The sequence below is a fragment of the Monodon monoceros genome, unplaced genomic scaffold (genome assembly GCF_005190385.1).
Source record: "Monodon monoceros isolate NGI ecotype Baffin Bay Population unplaced genomic scaffold, NGI_Narwhal_1 Super_Scaffold_3, whole genome shotgun sequence".
NCBI classification, from domain to species: domain Eukaryota; kingdom Metazoa; phylum Chordata; class Mammalia; order Artiodactyla; family Monodontidae; genus Monodon; species Monodon monoceros.
The window spans coordinates 54,866,698-54,886,480 of NW_021703780.1; the positions used below are offsets into that span (position 1 = coordinate 54,866,698).

The 19,783-nt window shown below is 46.4% G+C and overlaps 1 protein-coding gene across 1 annotated transcript in view; it reads left to right on the forward strand.

Moving 5' to 3' along the window:
- Positions 1-19,783, forward strand: part of ITGA9 (integrin subunit alpha 9) — a 348,367-nt gene that overhangs the window by 18,745 nt on the left and 309,839 nt on the right. Inside the window, exons 3-4 of the mRNA XM_029244105.1 lie at positions 73-179; positions 11,781-11,904. Of these exons, the coding sequence (XP_029099938.1) occupies positions 73-179; positions 11,781-11,904 (231 nt within the window). The remainder of the gene's footprint in view (positions 1-72; positions 180-11,780; positions 11,905-19,783) is intronic.

Below are 19,783 nucleotides of genomic sequence, written 5' to 3' on the forward strand. Positions count from 1 at the left end.
TACGCCCTTTGGAAAGCAGACAGGAGAGTAGCATTCCTCAGTCCAAGCCTGGTTTTTCTCTCTTTCCTCCAGGGAAGAATCGGGGCATGCCCTGTGGAAAGACCTGCCGGGAAGACAGAGATGATGAGTGGATGGGGGTGAGCCTGGCCCGGCAGCCCAAGGCTGATGGCCGTGTGCTGGTAAGGCCTCCTGGGGGAGCCATGGGGAGAGGGTGGCACCCTGGAAATGAATGACCTTGACCCCTTAGGAAAGCTGAATGGCATGGCAATAAGGGCATGGCTTTGAGATTGCCTCTTCTGGACTACTACTTGGACAAATCATTAATCTTTTTACTTTCTTCATCTGTCAAATGTTAATAATGTCTGTCCAGGGTGCTGAGATGTTGTTACTGAAAAATGGCAAATGAAATGTAGGTGAAAAGTACTTTGCAAATCTCGTTCATTACATAAGCATTTTCTTGTGGGTATCTTTTTAAATTGAGGTATAACTTACATAAAATGCACAGATCTTAAGATTACAGTTTGGGTTTTGACATTTGTACATACTTGTGTGACCACCCACCCATCAAGATATAGAATATTTCTGTTGTCCCCAGAAGTCCTCTTATGTTTCTTACTAGTCAACTACTCCCACTTCAAGGCAACCACTGTTATGATGTGTATTACTGTGGGTTACTTCTGCTTTTTCAAGAACTTCATATAAATGGAATCCTACAGTGTGTGTTCTTGTGTGTAAGGCTTTTTTTCACTCAAAAGAATACTTTTGAGATTAATCCATATTGTGCGTATCAGTACTTCATTCCTACTTATTCCTACACAGTATATTTTATGAAATACATATACGTTGTTTTAAAATAGTCATTTATTTCCTTCCCAAAGTGCATATGATATATTCTGATCTATTAGGTGCTTTGAGGGAGATGCAAGGAAGAAGATGTCTTTGCCCTTGAGACTTGCGACATGCTGGGACTGCCCAATAAAGCAGTCATTATTTAAATTGATCAGAATTAGATAAAAAATTCAGTTTAGTCACTCTAGTCACATTTCAAGTGCTCAGTAGTCACAGATGTCTGCTGGCTGCTGTGTTGGCTGGCACAGAGGAAACATTTCCATCATTGTAGAGCGTTTTATTGGCCTCAACAAAATCTCTCACTGACCCAGAGGTCTTGTTTTGTCCATTTTTGTCTTTTACAGTTTTCTCGAGGTATAACACTAAAGTTCTTAATATGCACAATTTCAGTGAGGAGCTGGATGGATGTTTTCATGTACATGTACTCATGTATCTGACTTCATAGGCCTTTTCTTGGAAGCTGTATAAAGATTTTTGTTGTAAAAGCATGAGATTAAGACGGGAAAATAAAACTAGCTGCTGTTTATGGAGGGCTTCCTCTGGGCCACAGGCTATATAAAGCTGAGGGTTTCACATATATTTAATCCCTGGGGGAAACAGGTTTTCCTTAAGGATCTAGGCAAAATGTTTCTGACCCCTCCCTGAAGAGTCCATTTTGTGTTAGACTTCTCTGTGCGGGGTTGTTGGTCTGAATTTCACCTGCCTTATCAGCACAAACTAAGCCTCCTGCCGTCGGACCCCTTTGGGGAGGGAGGAAGCAGCTGGATGCTGTTGCAGCGTCAGTGGGCCTCCCTACTGGACAGCATAAGTCCTGTGGAGGCCCCCATCCCAAAGTTTGCCTTGGTTCCCAGCCCTTTAATCACTGTCACCTGCTGCCCTGGACCCTCTCCAACCTCTGCCTTTCCTCAGACACGGTGGCCTGACCCTGACTGCGTGACCAGGCTCCATGAGGCTTGTCTGCCATCCTACGGGAAGGAGGGGAAGAAGCTGATCCATCTATAAATCAGACTGGCCCTGAGGTCAATATTAAGAACAAAGGAGGTGGTGGCCTGGTGACAGCAAAATACGTAGGGTTCCTGAGAGCCTTGAACCTAGATCCAGTGGTTAGTCCCGTGAAACATGTCCCCTCCCCATGGAAGGATGACCTCCACGTGGCTGAGGGCTTATTTACAGAGGGTTCTGCACTTTTGCAAATGAGTATCAGGAGGGGGCCATCTCTGTGGACATGAAGAGCAATGAGGATCACAGGGACAGTTGAGCCAAAGAAGCTAAGAAGGCAGCGCTGGAGGGTTTGTGCCCATGGTGCTGTGATTATCCTGTTCTAATTCATTGCATGTAAAGCTAATTTTCTCATCTTTTACACAGTTGCTGCATCATCTGTTTAATAAGCCACTCCGGGGGGGGGTGGGGTGGGGAAGGACGGGCATGCAGCAGCATCTGTTTTCCTCATGGCTTTTTCATATTGTGGTCAAAAACAACATGAAGTCTACCATCGTATCCATTGTTACGTGTATAGTATAGTAGTGTTAACTATATATACATCATTGTAGAGCAGACTTCTAGAACTTTTTCATCTTGCAAAGCAAACTCTAAACTCATCGAACAATAAGTCGCCCTCTCCCCCTCCCCCCCAACTTCCTTTTCTTAAGAGTTTGGCAACTTTACATACTGCATGATTCCATTTGTATGAGGCATTTGTCTTTTGTGTGTGTGTGTGAGTTAAAATTTTTTACTTAAAAATGTTGCATATATTCTTTTTTCACTTAATGTTACATTTTTATTATTTATTTTTTAATTTTTAATAAATTTATTTATTTATTTATTTTTGGCTGTGCTGTGTCTTCGTTGCTGCGTGCAGGCTTTCTCTAGTTGTGGCGAGCGGGGGCTGCTCTTCGTTGCAGTGTGCAGGCTTCTCCTTACAGTGGCTTCTCTTGTTGCGGAGCACGGGCTCTAGGCGCATGGGCCTCAGTAGTGGTGGCACACGGGCTCAGTAATTGAGGCTTGAGGGCTCTAGAGTGCAGGCTCAGTAGTTGTGGCGCATGGGCTTAGTTGCTACGCGGCATGTGGGATCTTCCCGGACCAGGGCTCGAACCCGTGTCCCCTGCATTGGCAGGCGGATTCTTAACCAATGCGCCACCAGGGAAGCCCTGATGTTACATTTTTAAAGTTTTGTCAATGTGGTTAATATTCTCTGTAGTATTCTGTTTTTTTTTTTTTTTTTGGTTGACTGGCTGATTTCACTTGGCATAGTGTTCTCAAGTTTCATCCATATTGTAGCATAGGACAGGATTTCCTTAATTTTTAAGGCTCAATAATATTTCACTGTACGTATGTACTACATATTCTTTATCCATTCATCCATTGATGGATATTTGGGTTGCTTCTACGTCTGTTTTTTTGGCCATGCCGCTCAGCATGCAGGATCTTAGTTCCCTGACCAGGGATCGAACCTGGGCCCCCTGCAGTGGAAGGGCAGAGTTCCAACCACTGGACCACCAGGGAAGTCCTGCTTCCACATGTTGGCTATTGTCAATAATGCTGCTATGAACATGGGTGTGCGAATCTCTTCAAGATCCTGTTTTCAGTTCTTTTGTATATAAACCCAGAAGTGGGATTGCTAAATCCTATGGTAATTCTATTTTTAATTTTTTGAGGAACCTCTATATTGTTTTCCACAGTAGCTGTACCATTTTACATCCCCACCAACAATGCACAAGAGGAGGGTTCCAGTTTCTCCATGTCCTTGTCAACACTTTTTTTTATGATGTCCCTCTTAATGGGTATGAGATTGTATCTCATTGTGATTTGTATTTCCCTAATGATTAGTGATGTTGAGCATCTTTTCATGTGCTGGTTGGCCATTTGTATGTCTTTGGAGAAATGTCTGTTCAAGTTCTTTGCTTATTTTTTTATTTTTATTTTTTTGTGGTATGCGGGCCTCTCACTGTTGTGGCCCCTCCTGTTGCGGAGCGCAGACTCAGCAGCCATGGCTCACAGGCCTAGCTACTCCGTGGCATGTGGGATCTTCCCGGACCGGGGCATGAACCCGTGTCCCCTGCATTGGCAGGCGGACTCTCACCCACTGCGCCACCAGGGAAGCCCTCTTTGCTTATTTTTAAATTGGATTTTTTTTTGTTGAGTTGTTCTCGTGGCTTTTTGCACGTGTGCCATCTTGCCAGGAAACGTCTGTCCCCAGTCCCCTCTGTCCTCCCTGGTTTAGACTCTGCCACCTCCATGAAGCCTGTCATCAGTGACGGTGCTGTCTAGAACAAGCTTGGCATCTTTTGTGTCATTAGGAACTCAGCATTATGTCGTTACCTTATGTGCATGACTTATTTTGTGTATATGTCCTTTTTAATGGAAATCACTTGGGTATAGAGACATTTTAATGGAAATCACTTGGGTATAGAGAATCTTCTACCCTTTTAACTCTCAGCACATGGAGAAGGTCTCTCTAAGGAATGGGTCTGAAAGTGTGTTTGAATAATGTAGGGGCTGAGCGTCAATGTTAAAACAATTAGAAACCAAATTAGTTGCCATCTCTTCTTGGTGGCTGATTCTAAGCAGTTGATGGAAGCTTGAGGAAAAGGCTGTAAGTTGCCCCTAGGAAATGACAGGTGACAACAGGGTACAAGGAGTGGCCATCTAGTCCATATTCATGTTTTGGAGGCTTCATATCCATTTGCTTTTTCTTTAATGTCTTATTTCTACCTGTCAAAGCTTTCTGGGAGGTAGGTATTTATTTTAAAATTAAGAACAGGAAGATATGTGTTATTCAAATATGTTTTTTTTTACATTTTTATTGGAGTATAATTGCTTTACAATGGTGTGTTAGTTTCTGCTTTATAACAAAGTGAATCAGTTATACATATACATATGTTCCCATATCTCTTCCCTCTTGCGTCTCCCTCCCTCCCACCCTCCCTATCCCACCCCTCCAGGCGGTCACAAAGCACCAAGCTGATCTCCCTGTGCTATGCGGCTGCTTCCCACTAGCTATCTACCTTACCTTTGGTAGTGTATATATGTCCATGCCTCTCTCTCGCTTTGTCACAGCTTACCCTTCCCCCTCCCCATATCCTCAAGTCCATTCTCTAGTAGGTCTGTGTCTTTATTCCTATCTTACCCCTAGGTTCTTCATGACATTTTTTTTTCTTAAATTCCATATATATGTGTTAGCATACGGTATTTGTCTTTCTCTTTCTGACTTACTTCACTCTGTATGACAGACTCTAGGTCTATCCACCTCATTACAGATCACTCAATTTCGTTTCTTTTTATGGCTGAGTAATATTCCATTGTATGTTTGTTTGTTTTTTTTTTTTTGCGGTACGCGGACCTCTCACTGCTGTGGCCCCTCCCGTTGTGGAGCACAGGCTCCGGACGCGCAGGCTCAGTGGCCATGGCTCACGGGCCCAGCTGCTCCGCGGCATGTGGGATCCTCCCGGACCGGGGCACGAACCTGTGTCCCCTGCATCGGCAGGCGGACTCTCAACCACTGCGCCACCAGGGAGGCCCCTGCCACATCTTCTTTATCCATTCATCCGATGATGGACACTTAGGTTGTTTCCATCTCCGAGCTATTGTAAATAGAGCTGCAATGAACATTTTGGTACATGACTATTTTTGAATTATGGTTTTCTCAGGGTATATGCCCAGTAGTGGGATTGCTGGGTCATATGGTAGTTCTATTTGTAGTTTTCTAAGGAACCTCCATTCTGTTCTCCATAGTGGCTGAACCAATTCACATTCCCACCAGCAGTGCAAGAGTGTTCCCTTTTCTCCACACCCTCTCCAGCATTTATTGTTTCTAGATTTTTTGATGATGGCCATTCTGAGTGGTGTGAGATGATATCTCATTGTAGTTTTGATTTGCATTTCTCTAATGATTAATGATGTTGAGCATTCTTTCATGTGTTCGTTGGCCATCTATATCTTATTTGGAGAAATGTCTATTTAGGTCTTCTGCCCATTTTTGGATTGGGTTGTTTGTTTTTTGGTTATTGAGCTGCACGAGCTGCTTATAAATTTTGGAGATTAATCCTTTGTCAGTTGCTTCATTTGCAAATATTTTCTCCCATTCTGAGGGTTATCTTTTGGTCTTGTTTATGGTTTCCTTTGCTGTGCAAAAGCTTTGAAGTTTCATTAGGTCCCATTTGTTTATTTTTGTTTTTATTTCCATTTCTCTAGGAGGTGGGTCAAAAAGGATCTTGCTGTGATTTATGTCATAGAGTGTTCTGCCTATGTTTTCCTCTAAGAGTTTGATAGTTTCTGGCCTTACATTTATGTCTTTAATCCATTTTGAGCTTATTTTTGTGTATGGTGTTAGGGAGTGATCTAATCTCATACTTTTACATGTACTTGTCCAGCTTTCCCAGCACCACTTATTGAAGAGGCTCTCCTTTCTCCACTGTACTCAAATATGTTTTGAGAACTCGGGAGGTGCTTGGGGATGTGGGCATGACACCTGTATCCCCAAGGAGCATAATATTGGATTCCAAGGTTGGGCTTGAAGAGGGAAAGGTTGGATGGCTTTTTTTGAAAATGGCATCTGGTGCTGATTTCAAAGTAAAGAACAGATAGAGGGGCTTCCCTGGTGGCGCATTGGTTAAGAATCCGCCTGCCAATGCAGGGGACACGGGTTCGAGCCCTGGTCCGGGAAGATCCCACATGCCGCAGAGCAACTAAGCCCGTGCGCCACAACAACTGAGGCTGCGCTCTGGAGCCCGCGAGCCACAACTACTGAGCCAGCATGCCACAACTACTGAAGCCCGCGTGCCTAGAGCCCGTGCTCCGCAACAAGAGAAGCCACTGCAATGAGAAGCCCGCACACAAGAGTAGCCTGCGCTTGCTGCAACTAGAGAAAAGCCTGTGCGCAGCAATGAAAACCCAACACAGCCAAAAATAAAATAATAAAATAAATAAATTAAAAAAAAAAAAAAGAACAGACAGAGAGTTTGAAAGCTGTGACAGGGAGTCAAGTATCTCGATGACACATGGCATTTTCTGGCCTCATGGACCGGCAGCCAGCTGTGGCAAGACCCAGGACGTTGGGCTGGTCTGGCAGGCTGCCCTTGGCTCAGTACTTACCAGTCTCGGATCCACATACGTTGTGGTTCCTTCCATTGCCCCAGGGAAGAAATGATACCTGGAGTGAACACAGCATTGGGATTAGAGGCAAGCCCCTTCCCTTCCCGCACTCCCAGATGCAGATGACAGTTTAAGAAGTCGGGGGAAAAAATCACTTCTGGTAATAACCACTCAACAAACCCAGTACAGGCACTGAGTCGTCTCTTGGACCTGGGAGGGCAGCTCACAATGTTCAAGTCTGACATTTCTGCTTTTCAGCAGAGTCTGCAAGCCTCAGACAACAACTGAAGTCAGCATCTAGCTGACTTCTGGGAGGAAGCGGTGTTCCCCAGCTCTATCTCTTGGCTGTTTCCTTTCCGAGCATCAGGGCAGTTGCTATCTATTCACCACTTCTCATCTGTCCATTTTTTCAAAGCCACAGGATACACTTTTGCATTTACTTCTGTTGCTTTGTTTCCTGATTTTTTTTTAAGTGAACTTTTTGCTGAGCTTTAACATCCATGCAGGAAAGTGCACAAATCATCTGTGTACATCTAGATGAGTTTTCAGTAGGTGAACATTTTCAGAATGAGTTTCCCAGAACCCCAGAAGTCACCTTCCCTGGACCTCCCAGGCCATTCCCTCCTCCCTTGGAGTGGAAGGTTCTTTGGGGGGTGGAATCTGTGGCATCAGGGCCCTGATCCCCTCCATCCCCTGTTCTCAGTGGCCCAGGGCCTGGCCCAGCCTGTGCTGAATGGACCCGAGGCATGGGAAAGCTCTGGCCATCTGTGCATGGCAAATGCATGTGTAAGAGGGTGAGGAGGGGGGAGTGGTGTGGGGGGGAGCGGTGCGACGTGGTGTGGGGGGAGACGTACATGCTGCTGTGGCTGAGCCATCGGAAAGGCCCAGTACCCACCACCCCCAGGAAGGACATGTGTTTTCATACAAGAAAGCCCTTCGAAATATACTCATCTCTTTATCCTTTTGGGAGGAAGAACAACCCTTATAACCTGAAGTATGTAAGATGCTAAGATTTGGGGTGGTCCGCCTAGAGGGGTGGGATTGGGAGGGGATATGGGGATATACGTATATACGTATAGCTGATTCACTTTGTTGTACAGCAGAAACTAACACAACAATGTAAAGCCATTATACTGCAGTAAAATGTTAAAAAAAAGGTTTGGGGTGGTCCTAGACCCTCTCCCCTCTTTTGTTATAATTCTTTGGAATCCAAGTTGGAATAAGTCTTGCTATTTCCAGAGGGTGCTCTCTTTCTCCTGTTGGTCTTGCCTGCTCTGCCCACACCCCCTGCCTCCCTCACAGCAGAACTCATTTGGAGAGACTGATGGAGATATTAATGCTTTGGAGACAGTCCCTAGGAATTTTTCTTAATGTAGGAGTCAGATTGACATGCGTGTATATATAAGGATAATTGGGACTAAACAAAGTCTTTTCTTTCTGTAGTTTATGTTCAGAGACACTTTTCCTTGTTTTCTTACATGCAAACTGCCTTTGACACTTTGATCTCTGACCTCACAGAATGCATTAATTTTAGTTTAGTTTATTGTGAAATGCAATCTTTGGATCTTCTAGAAATTCCCAGAGATCACTTCTTAAATAGTTTATGCCACTTAAAAAAAAAAGACAGTAGGGCTTACCTGGTGGCGCAGTGGTTAAGAATCCTTCTGCTAATGCAGGCGACACACGAGCCTTGGTCAGGGAAGATCCCACATGCCGCGGAGCAGCTAAGCCCGTGCGCCACAACTACTGAGCCTGCGCTCTAGAGCCTGCGACCCACAACTACTGAAGCCTGTGCGCCTAAAGCCGTGCTCCACAACAAGAGAAGCCACCGCAATGAGAAGCCCGCATACTGCAACCCACACAGCAATCAATCAATCAATCAATAAGACAATAAGCTAGACATTAAATACACAAAGTCCGTCCTTACAAGAGTCAGCGTGGGTCATGGTAAACACCCGCCTCGGTCCCTTTTGGTCCCTCTAACCCAGAAATACAGTAAAACATGGTAAGCCCACGAGCTTTGCCAAATCCATAAACTAAAGTATAACTAATGTACTAGCTAATTAGATGGTAAGTGATTCAAATTTGCAAACTATCAGAATTTGGTCAGAAATAAAATAAAATTAAAACCCTTAGTGGAGTGGAGTGATGATCCACCGAGTGATACTGTTGTTTAGCTTCTTGCCTGATATCATTTCAGTCTATTGAGAAATATGCTAGAAGTGCAGAATAGTACCGCGCGGGGAGGAATGAAGGTGGTTTGCAGTGTAAGGAACAATGAGATTAACGTCATAGGGTAGGAGGCAGAGTGTGGGCAGGCTGAGGTTTCTCGCCGCTCTGAGTGTCCTCATTTTCCCGTGGACAGAGAGCAGCCTTGTCAAGGGCCCTTGGGCAGTTTGCTTGAAGGCATGAAGACCAGAGAGGCTGGCAGGCAGTGAATTTCTTTGTAGAGTAACCTCAGGGATAGCCAGGCCCTGGAGAGCTCCCCCACTGCCCAGGGCCTGGACATCCTGTTCGACCCCAGAGAGGTCATTTCGGGGTTCCTGAGACCTGTGGAGAGGCTCTAAGGGCAATAGCTACCCGACCTGCCTCAAAGAGTGGGTTTTGATGGCTTCTCAGGTGGGCATTGGGAGTTATAAGTTGGAAATGTTTTCTACTAAGACAAGGAGGACTCTGAAATGTGGGTTCCTGTGTTGTTTGCAGCACTTACCAGCTCTGGAACTTAAGCAAAGCACTCTCTGATACCCAGGGTTCCTGTACAGAAAATCGAATTCTGAGACACCTCCCCACCTTCCAGGGTTACAGAAGCAGTCAGATGTGGACCATGTAAATGCAGAATGTTACAGCCTACAAAATCAGTGTGTTTGATGCAAACAAAGAAGTGAAACACTTTGATTATTTTAAAATGCAGTATTTTAAGAAAATGCATCTGTTGGCCAGAGTGAAGCAACCTGATAACAGAAGTGAGTGTGAATGTCCACGAGAAACAGGTGGGGCTAGGCAGAGCGCACACCTTTGCAGGAAACAGCTGGGCTCCTCACCAGCTGCGCGGGTGCATTGGAGTGTGAGGCTGGGTGTGTCCAGTGCCGGTGGGGAAGGATGCAAGTCTGTGTTCCTGCTTCTGGCTCCCAGAACTGCCCTCCCTCCAGGTGTCTCCTGGCACATTCGACCCCAGTGCTTCCCAGAGGCTTCCCTCCAGAGCTGACCAGAGGGTCGGTCTCACCTCCTCGCATGTGCCAAGCTCTCGCTCACCTCAGGGTTCCTCACTTTCTTCAGGTCTCTGCTCAGATGTCACCTCCTTGGAGAGGCCCGGGCCACTTCCTGGCATGTGGGACCATCCTGGTGAGATGGAAATGTTCTATATCTTGCTAAGGGTTTGGTTACACGAGAGTATATTTGTAAAAGCTCATTAGATGGTACACTTGAGATTTGTGCATTTTTCTGTATGTAAATTTACTTCAAAAGACTGTCAACAAACATTTACTTCTGATTAATGATATAAAACAGTCAAATATCAGCAACTTCATATGGTTTAACCAAATGCTTTGCCCTGAACCTGAAAAGGAGCTCCTGAAGGTGCTCCACGGACCAGTGGCCTCGGCTCACCTGGGGGCTTGTTATAAATGCAGATTCTCAGGGCCCTGAAGACTGGCTGAGCCAGCTCTCTGGGTGGGGCCCAGCGGTCTGTGATTTAGTAAGGCTTCCATGTGATTCTGAAGGGTCTCACGTTTGATGGAGGCCGATGGCTGCTCCGTGGGCAAGCAGGTAGCACCTTGATGCTTAGGGTCTGTTTTGGGTGGAGCAGCACTCCTCGTCTCTGGCTTTTTCTCAGTATGTTCTTTGCTGAGGACTCGAGTCTGTCTGCTGCACCAGATGGACCTGTGACTATTCACTGCTGCATCCTCAGTGCCAGCTCAGAGCCTGGTGCATAGTAGGTGCTCAGTAAATACTTGATGGACGAATGAACAGATGCATGTGTGGGGCACGCACAACGGATCCATCCTGGCCCGAGGGCCCTGAAGCGGGTATTGGGTGCTTGTCTTATCCTCTGCCTGGTTTCCTTTTCTGTCCTTTCCTGCTCTGCCCACATCTGGTGGGTCCCTGGGCCCATCAGCTCTACCTCTACATCGTGAGGTCACCCCCTTCTCCCATCTCCACTGCCCCTGTCCTGGTGCAGGCAGCAGCATCCCTCACCTGATGTTCACTTCCACCCTTGCCTATCTACAGTCTCCACTTGGCAGCCCAGTTATCTTTCCAAACTGTGAGTCAGCCCATGCCACTTGCCTGTGTAAGACCCTCTGTCAGTACATCCACTAAAGTAACAGTCATCCCCAAGGTCTATAAGACTCCCGGGGCCTGTCCCCTGTCCCCTCTCTGACCTCACTTCCCTCCACAGCAGCCCCACGGGCCTCCTTTCTTTCTGTGGACCCTCAGCCTTCTCCTTTGCCCCTGATATTCCCTCCTGGAGCACTTGCCTCTGTGCCCAGTGTGTTTGGCTCTTTCTCATCCTTTTGGCTGCCCCTGGCCTCCAGGTGAAAACTGTCCTCCCCACTCCCAGATTCTCAGTCCATAACCCAGTGTCTTTCCTTTCCGGCACTTGCTAGGGTCCCCATTTGTTTGTATGTTTGTTGGTTGTCTGCCTCTCCCAGGGGCACTCCCCAGGCACTCTCGCAGTTTGCTGATGCCCACCCAGCACAGCACCTGGGCTGGATGGGAGAGAAGGTGGCTTCCTGGCCCCTCTGCACCTCTCTCCTCCTACAGAACCACCTGGCACTGCCGGGCTCTGCTTTGTGACCTCCTGAGCCTGACTCTTCTCCTCTGAACCTCTCTCTGTCCTCTAGGCCTGTGCCCACCGCTGGAAGAACATCTACTACGAAACAGACCACATCCTGCCCCACGGCTTCTGTTACATCATCCCATCCAACCTCCAGGCCCAAGGCAGGACGCTGATCCCTTGCTATGAAGGTGAGCTCTGACTGATCCTCCCTCTCGCTTTCTGACCCCACGTCACGCCCCAAACAACCCCCAACCATCTCCACACCACCATCTGAACACTTCCCCCGGCTTTCCACACTAACAGAAGGGCTGCACCATGTCCCCAGATGGCCCTTTGGTGTCCGAGGATCGGGTAATGAGGAAGATGGGAAGGAGCAGCGTTGCCAGGCCCTGCCCAGCCTTGTTCATCTGTGCCACAGAGCCCATGGCGCTTCCCAAGCTTTATAAAGTCTCAGACTGAAATTCACCAGCCTCTTGGTTTCCTGACACTGCCAGATGTTGTGCAGCCTTGGGAAACTTGCTTTCCCTCTCTGGGCCTGTTTCCTCCCCATGAAAATTCAGAGGTTGGCTCAGATGGTCTTCACAGTCCCATGCAGCTCCCAGATGGTCATAACGCTTCCGAGACAACTCCCGGCCATACCCGTGGACAGATGTCCTGAGGCAGGGGGAAGGGAAGGCCCAGGGTTCAGTCACTTCATGACATCCCAAGTCTGGCTTTCCTTCTCATCCGGTCTGCACACTCTGGCAGATGCTGGAGAGTTGGGTGCACCTTCGGCATGGTTTTAAGAGCTCCTTACGAAGGGGCACTTGGGGTTTGGGAAGGAAAATGTTTTCTCAAGCTCCCTACTTAGACGGTTCTAATGCCTGGGCTGGGGACCACTGAGCCTATCATGACTTAGCTCAGTTGAATTTGAGCTTTACGGATTCAGTGTCATTTACTGCAGTTTTACAGCTTGTGCTCTCAGGGTTTGCTTAGCCTAATTCCAAGTGAGCTAAGTGCTTGGCTGTTTATGTTTTAATTCTCCCCCTAATTTATTTGTTTGGACAGAAGTCTCCACTAGCCCGTGGCCACCTTTCCCTTGGGCCTCCCTGGGTTTTCCCATGTTTCAAGTTTTGGCCATTGAAAAGGGGCTCTGGGAAAGGCCAGGTCCCTGCAGGAGGCATGGACCCTCTCCTCTGTGAGGGGAACCCTTTCTTTGATCCCATGTCAGCATCTGATCAGCTCTGGCAGGACCATGCTAGGCAACTGAACTCTGGCCCTGTTTATCTCTGTACTGCCGCCATCAAAAGAAAAACCTCATCTGAAAAATAGATGATGATGTGATCAGTCGAGAGGAGGAGGGATAGGTCATATATAAAGACACCGATGAGGGGCCAGGACTGTGCTGACTGCCCCAGCTGGTTGCTTCCTTTTTTTCCAGGAGGAAAAGTGAAAAGGCCCTGGAAGAACTTGTTGGGTAGCTTGTGAGGCTGGGAGGAGTGAGAGAATCAGTAGGGACGATGGAGGCTGTGGGGACAGAACCCAACTAATTATGCAATAGGACCAGCAGCACTCTGGTTTTCTCAGAAGTTGTCTTGTGAAATAGGGCCACGTTGCCATCCCTAGTGACTCCCCTGTACACCACTGTAAGCGTTAGAAAGCAAAAGACAGCCCTTTGGAGAGGAAGCTGGGGTCACATGTCCATTTGTACCTGTAGCCACTGTGGCTTACACTTTTAAAGGATCTGTTATCAGGCATTTGGGGGGGCGGGATCAGCAGTAGAATGGGGTTGGTCTGGGGACTTTATATATTCTCTTTTTTTTTTTTTTGGCCATGCCACGCGGCATGTGGGCATCTTAATTCTCCAACCAGGGATCAAACCCTTCCCCTAGCAGTGAAAGCATGGAGTCTTAATCACTGGAAGTAGTTTGTTTTGGAAGTTATTCCAGAAGACACCAGTGGGGAGCGGGAAAGTGAGAAAAGGAGGGGAAGGCGGCCCATGAGGGGTGTGGTCCCCATGAGTTACCAGCCTGGGCCACTGGGATACAATCTCTGGGCCAGTGTAGGACACACACCTCAGAATTATCTTGCCTGAGGGATGAGGGGATGGGTCTGTATCCACTGGTCATCCTGTCCTGCCATGTGTGTGGGCGGGGAAAGCCCCCAGGCAGAGAGATGCAGGTGCTGGCAGGTGGCAGTCAGGCCATGTTACAGAAATGGTAATGGGGGGGGACCTGGGGGGGCCCCCTTGGCAGCGAGGGTTCTGTGTTGCCTTTCTCCTGTTACAGATGAGGATGCTAAGACTCGGCTTTTAAGTAAATTGTGAAAGGTCATTCAAAATCACATGGTGGATAGAGCTGGGTTTTGAATTTTCATTTGTCTGACCTCAGCAAATCATTTTGTCCCCTGGTGGTTAGTGGGGATTTGTTTTGTGTTTTGGTGTTTCTGGTTTAAATGAGATTTAAATAGGAGCCAGTTGTTCACCCTCTCAAAATAAGAGAGGGTGACTGAACTGTCCCAAAGGTCCAATCATGAGGGAGGGGAACATGAACATTTTGGGTGTTGGTATTCTCAAGGGCACCTGCCTGTCTTCTTTGCTGGCAGCTCTGGCCTGACCTTGGCGGGAACGTGCAAGCCTCCGTGAGCCAAGGAGGGCACCATGGGGCCAGGTAGCAGGTTGAGTCATGTCTGCTCCACATGTCTGTCACTCACAGTAGAGTGTGAGCTCTGAGCCCACCCCTCTGGGTGCTTTGGACTATTGCCTGAACGTGTTCCCCGTAGCTCACTGGTCCCAGGAGAGAGACGTGTGGAACAGACCCAAACCCTAAACCTGCAGCCAGAGCCCAGCTAGGTCATCCAAACCCTAGGTGACTTGTAGATGTGCATGGGAGAAATAAATGCTTGTCATTGTTTGCAAGGAGATTTCCTGGTTGTTACGCAGTAATAGCTGACTGACACAGGCTTGTCACAGGAACCCACATTCCTCGTGCAACAGTGGCTGTGGGATGGGCTTCGGCCTCTAGAATCACTCTTTTCTATGGTTGTTCCTTGACTTAATGATGGCCAGCTGGAGCCAGCAAGGAAAGTAGCAAAGTGGTCGTGCCCTGCCCAGTCCTTCATCCCCATGGGCACCCACACTTCTGTATCCTAACTCATTCAGTGCCCAGGAAGGAGTACGGGGTGGGGCCGGGATGGGGAGCATTGGAGTATAAGCAGCCCCTTAGAACAATGGGGGACTGAACGGAACGCCTCTGTAGTTCTTGGTCCTGTAAGAGGCAAGGTGTGGCAGATGGTCACATTTCTCTAGAAGAGGGACTGGCAGGTGGGGGATGCAGGCCACAGGGCCCTTGCCTGTGCTCTTGCTTTGGGATCTCCATCTCCCTGTTTGGTGGTCTAAACTAAACCTACTTAAGCTCTTAAGGCAATCATTATTTTCTCTTAATGTGGAAAAACTCAGTAACGCTGGCTGTCTGTTCCAGTTGGGGGATCATGTGGTAGTGAAGTACAACAGAAGTATTTTGGAGTTTGACTGGACCTTTCAAATATCACCCAGCCTGGCCTCTTTGTCTTTACTGACATCCAGAGATGTGGGGTGGCTTGCTCAGGCTGAGTTTTAACAGACTCTGGGCCTAGACCGTCAGAGTCCCAGTCCTGGCTCTGCCACTTTTTTTTTGCCATATGCGGGCCTCTCACTGTTGCGGCCTCTCCCGCTGTGGAGCACAGGCTCCAGATGCGCAGGCTCAGCGGCCATGGCTCATGGGCCCAGCCGCTCTGCGGCATGTGGGATCTTCCCAGACCGGGGCACGAACCTGTGTCCCCCACATCGGCAGGCGGACTCTCAACCACTGCGCCACCAGGGAAGCCCTCTGCCACTTGTTAATGCTGTGACTTCAGATGAGTGACTTAACCTTTTGTGCCTAACCTACCTCAAGGGGCTGTGGAGAGGATTAAGTTAAAGCTTGTAAGTTCTTAGAGCAATGGCTGGCATTCAAGGATGTGGAGGGTCAACTGTACTCTGCCATTTTATATAAGGCACTTGAGCACCTGCAAATTTTGGTATCTGTAGGCATCCTGGAACCAAGCCCTCATGGATACTGAGGGAAGATTGTATATGCTAATAAGCACATATATGTTAATATACCATATTATGTGCTAATGTACTGTCTGCCAAGCAAGTGTTTGTTAATTACTATAGGGCAACTAATTTGTCTACCAGGGATAGAGTCCACCTGTTAGACCCTGTGCTAAGTGCCTGATGGATAAAGCCCAAGAAATTCCCCATCTACAGGGGAAAACAGAGCGGGAACATGATGCTTCCAAAGTGGCAGATCTGAGTGGGGAGAGAATTCTATGCCCGTGTACATGGCCTGGAACCTCTGCAAAGGCCCAGGCTGCATCCTCGTTTAAGGTGGCATTAAGGTAGGATTATTTCATTTTACAGCTGGAAAAACGGAGACCTGCCTAGAGTCTGCAGCCTGTTGGGGCCCATGGAAAAGACAAATGGTGGATGCTGGGCAGGGGAGGATGGACACTTCCTCTGCAAGAGTGGAAAGACCTCAGGGTGGGGTTGGGTGTGGCCTGATCTTCCAGGCTTCTGCCTCCATGGCCTCAACCCTGTGGCTGGACCCTCGGTGGGAATGGACACCATGATGCCTCCATTACATTTACCTCTGAGGGTTGTGAGAAGCTCATGAGAAAATGCAGGTGAAAGTGTTCAGAAAGACCACACACTGTTCTCTAATTGTGGCCTGATTGTGGGTCTCAGTGAGGGTCAGCCGTGCTCTCTCCAGAATGTTGGGAGGTTGGTTTAATTGAGGAGAGCCTCTAAGTGTGTGAGCACCTGTCCACAATGTCTCAAACTTTTCACTTCTTAAAAAGTCTGTCTTTGGTTTGGCACAAGGACATTTTTCTCCTGGCTTTTCGGGTGCTTCCTGTTTCTGGTTGGTGGGAAATGCTATCAGAATATCCTGTTTGGAGCCGGGAAATGCTATCAGAATATCCTGTTTGGAGCCAGGAAATGTAGAGGGAATGGGAAACAAAAATGAATTTAGGACACAAAGTAAAATAAACGGATGGCGTGTACCCCTAAGTCAAACCGTTTATTTGATAGGAGAATATTGTCATTACTACCATATGGGGTTTGGTTTATATCAGAATGTGTGAGAAAATGAGAAGTTTAGTGGGGTGACAGATGGGCAAAACTCTTCATAAATTAAAGAGCATGCGCTGTAAAACATTAGTTGCTATTAACCAAGTTATGGTTACCGAGTCCAAGCTTGCGCTGCTCTCCGCACAACAGGCCAATGAATTGGAGATGAGGTGTTGAGGCAAGGAATACGACTTTAAAACGGAAAGCCGGCACACTGAGAAGATGGCAGACTAGTGTCTCCGATAAATCATCTTATCCGGGTTTGGATGCCAGTTTCTTTTATAGCACAGAGAGGGGGAGGAGATGGGGAAGTAAAGTAAAAATACCATAAATTTTGCAAATATCTCCTGGAATGTCCAGCCTCCGGTGAAGGGATGTGTTAATTTCTTCTTTCTTGCAGCCATCCACAGGTGAATGGGGCCAGATGGTCTCCCTGCGAGCTGAACAGGAGCACTTTAACATTCAGGCAGAGGGGGCAGGGTTCCCTGAGGCAGGCCATTCTGTATGATTATAATAACAAAAGCAGCGAAAAGCAAAGGTTAAAGGCAAAGAAACAGATCGAATTTAGAATCCCATTTAGCTCTTTCCTGTTAAAATGGGATTTTAGGACTCCCGGAAGTGAAGTCAGTGCATTGATAAAATCAAGCGCAGAGATTTCTTTCATCCTTTGCCCTTGAGTCCCCTGAGGCAAGAAGCCAGAGCTTGGCAGGAGGGGGGGTTATAAACAGGTCATCTTTATATTCTCACTAATATGGAATAATCTGGGAGCAGCTCAGCTAAATTAACAAAAAGCATTAAAAATAAAACACTGATAAATGCAATTGGGTACCACTGTATATTAGATCTAATTTCAGAATCTGGCTTTACCACTCACTCATTCCTATGAACCTGTAGCTCCTACTTCCTGTTTGGGTGACTTTGGGTAGACCCCGCCCCTGGCCTTGAACCTCAGTGCCCACCTTTGTAAAATGGAGGGATTAATCCCTACTTAAGAGGTATTTGGTACTTCCACCGCGGTGGCCTGGGTTCAATCCCTGATGGGGAACTAAGATCCCACAACACACGCAGCATGGCCAAAAAAAAAAAAAAAAAAAAAAGAGAGAGGTATTTGAAGTATATAATGTGCCTAACACAGCTCCTAGCTCAGGGTGAGTACTCAATAAAAGGGAATTTTCTAATTAACTTTTTAAATAGTATCATAGTGTCCTTAAACCTTCTCCGAAGGCATCCAGCGGTCCTGCTTTAATGAATAATGGAGGGTGGAAAGCTGGGTATTGCTAACCTGATTTTAAGACTCCTTGAAAAGATTATAATTTTAAAAATTCCTTTGAAGATCATATTTGCACAATTTATTTTCTTGGTAAGCTCTCTTTATGTAGATGATCTGAAGTTTAATTCATGCCATGTTTAAATATTCTCAAGTTTGGAATTGCTGGGGTCTTAGTTTATCAAATTTTACCATGCTTTAAAATTGTCCCATTGATTCCAAATATTTCTGTACCATTTTCTTCGTTATCAGGGGGTGGCCAGGCCTTTAATTCCTAATTGCTTTTGCATCTCTCAAGATGGAGATCATTTCTAGAGAAGGAAATAGATTCCTCTATTTAGATGAGAAGATTCCTCTTCCCCCTTCTAATGTTGAAGGCTGTGGCTCCACAGGGGATACAAATCAATCAAGATTCATTTACAAATGAAAAGCAGTTGAGGTTTTGTTTTGTTGTGTTTTTGTTTTGGAGAGAACCATAAAAGGCTAAGTTAATCCATTTAAAAATTCAAGAACAAGCTCCATAAATTTTTATTAAATAAAGAGCTCTACATTTACATAGGATTTTATGGTTTCCAAAGAGCTTTCATAAACATTATCTCATTTAAGTAAATGCAGCAAATTTAAAAAAGCAGATGCAGTTCTGTAGTATTCCCAGTTAATGTGGAGGGGGACCCTGAGAGGGAGGGTGGCTGGAGGGGACAGCCAGGGCCAAGCCTCTGGCAATGGCTCTTGGAGCTCAGGGAGACCCATCAAGCTTTCCCTTTGGTGCTAAGAATTCTTATCTTGGGCATAAATATATTCTACACTTCAAACATGTTTTCATACATTGTGTGGAATTATTGACTTAAACTACTTAAACTATGTCATCTAATAGTTTCCTTATGGATATTCAAATGTTATGAATCTCCTCTTCTGAAATTACATATCTGTGTGATGGATGTCTTAGGTTTCTTCCTTTTAGAGACACTAACAGATTCAGAGTCACCAAATATTTATCAAGCACCTACTGGGTTCCAGGTGTTGTGCTAGGTATTTAACATTTATGATCTTACTGAGTAATCACATCATGGGGGTGGTTTAAGTATTCTTATCCCCATTGTACAGATGAGAAAACTGAAGCTTAGGGAGGTTGATGAAGGTCACAAACTTATTAAGCAGAAGAAGGGTGGTGGCTATTAAGTTCAGAACACGTTTCTTTTTTTTTTTCCATTTAGGCTGTGGTCCTTGTAACTGAGGGTTGTTTTATATATTTAAATACTCTTTTTATTACTAGATTTCTGTCTACCTGATTTCAGTTTCCTCCGAATTGTTGTTTTTTTTTTTTTTTTGTGGGCCTCTCACTGTTGTGGCCTCTTTCGTTGCGGTGCTCCGGACGCACAGGCCCAGAGGCCATGGCTCACGGGCCCAGCCGCTCCGCGGCATGTGGGATCCTCCTGGACCGGGGCACGAACCCGTGTCCCCTGTATCAGCAGGTGGACTCTCAACCACTGGACCACCAGGGAAGCCCTGTTGTTGTTTTTTAATTGAAGTATAGTTGATTTACAATGTTGTGTTAGTTTCAGGTTACAGCAAAGTGATATATATAAAATATATATTATATATATATATCATATATATGATATATATATCATATATATGATATATATCATATATATGATATATATCATATATA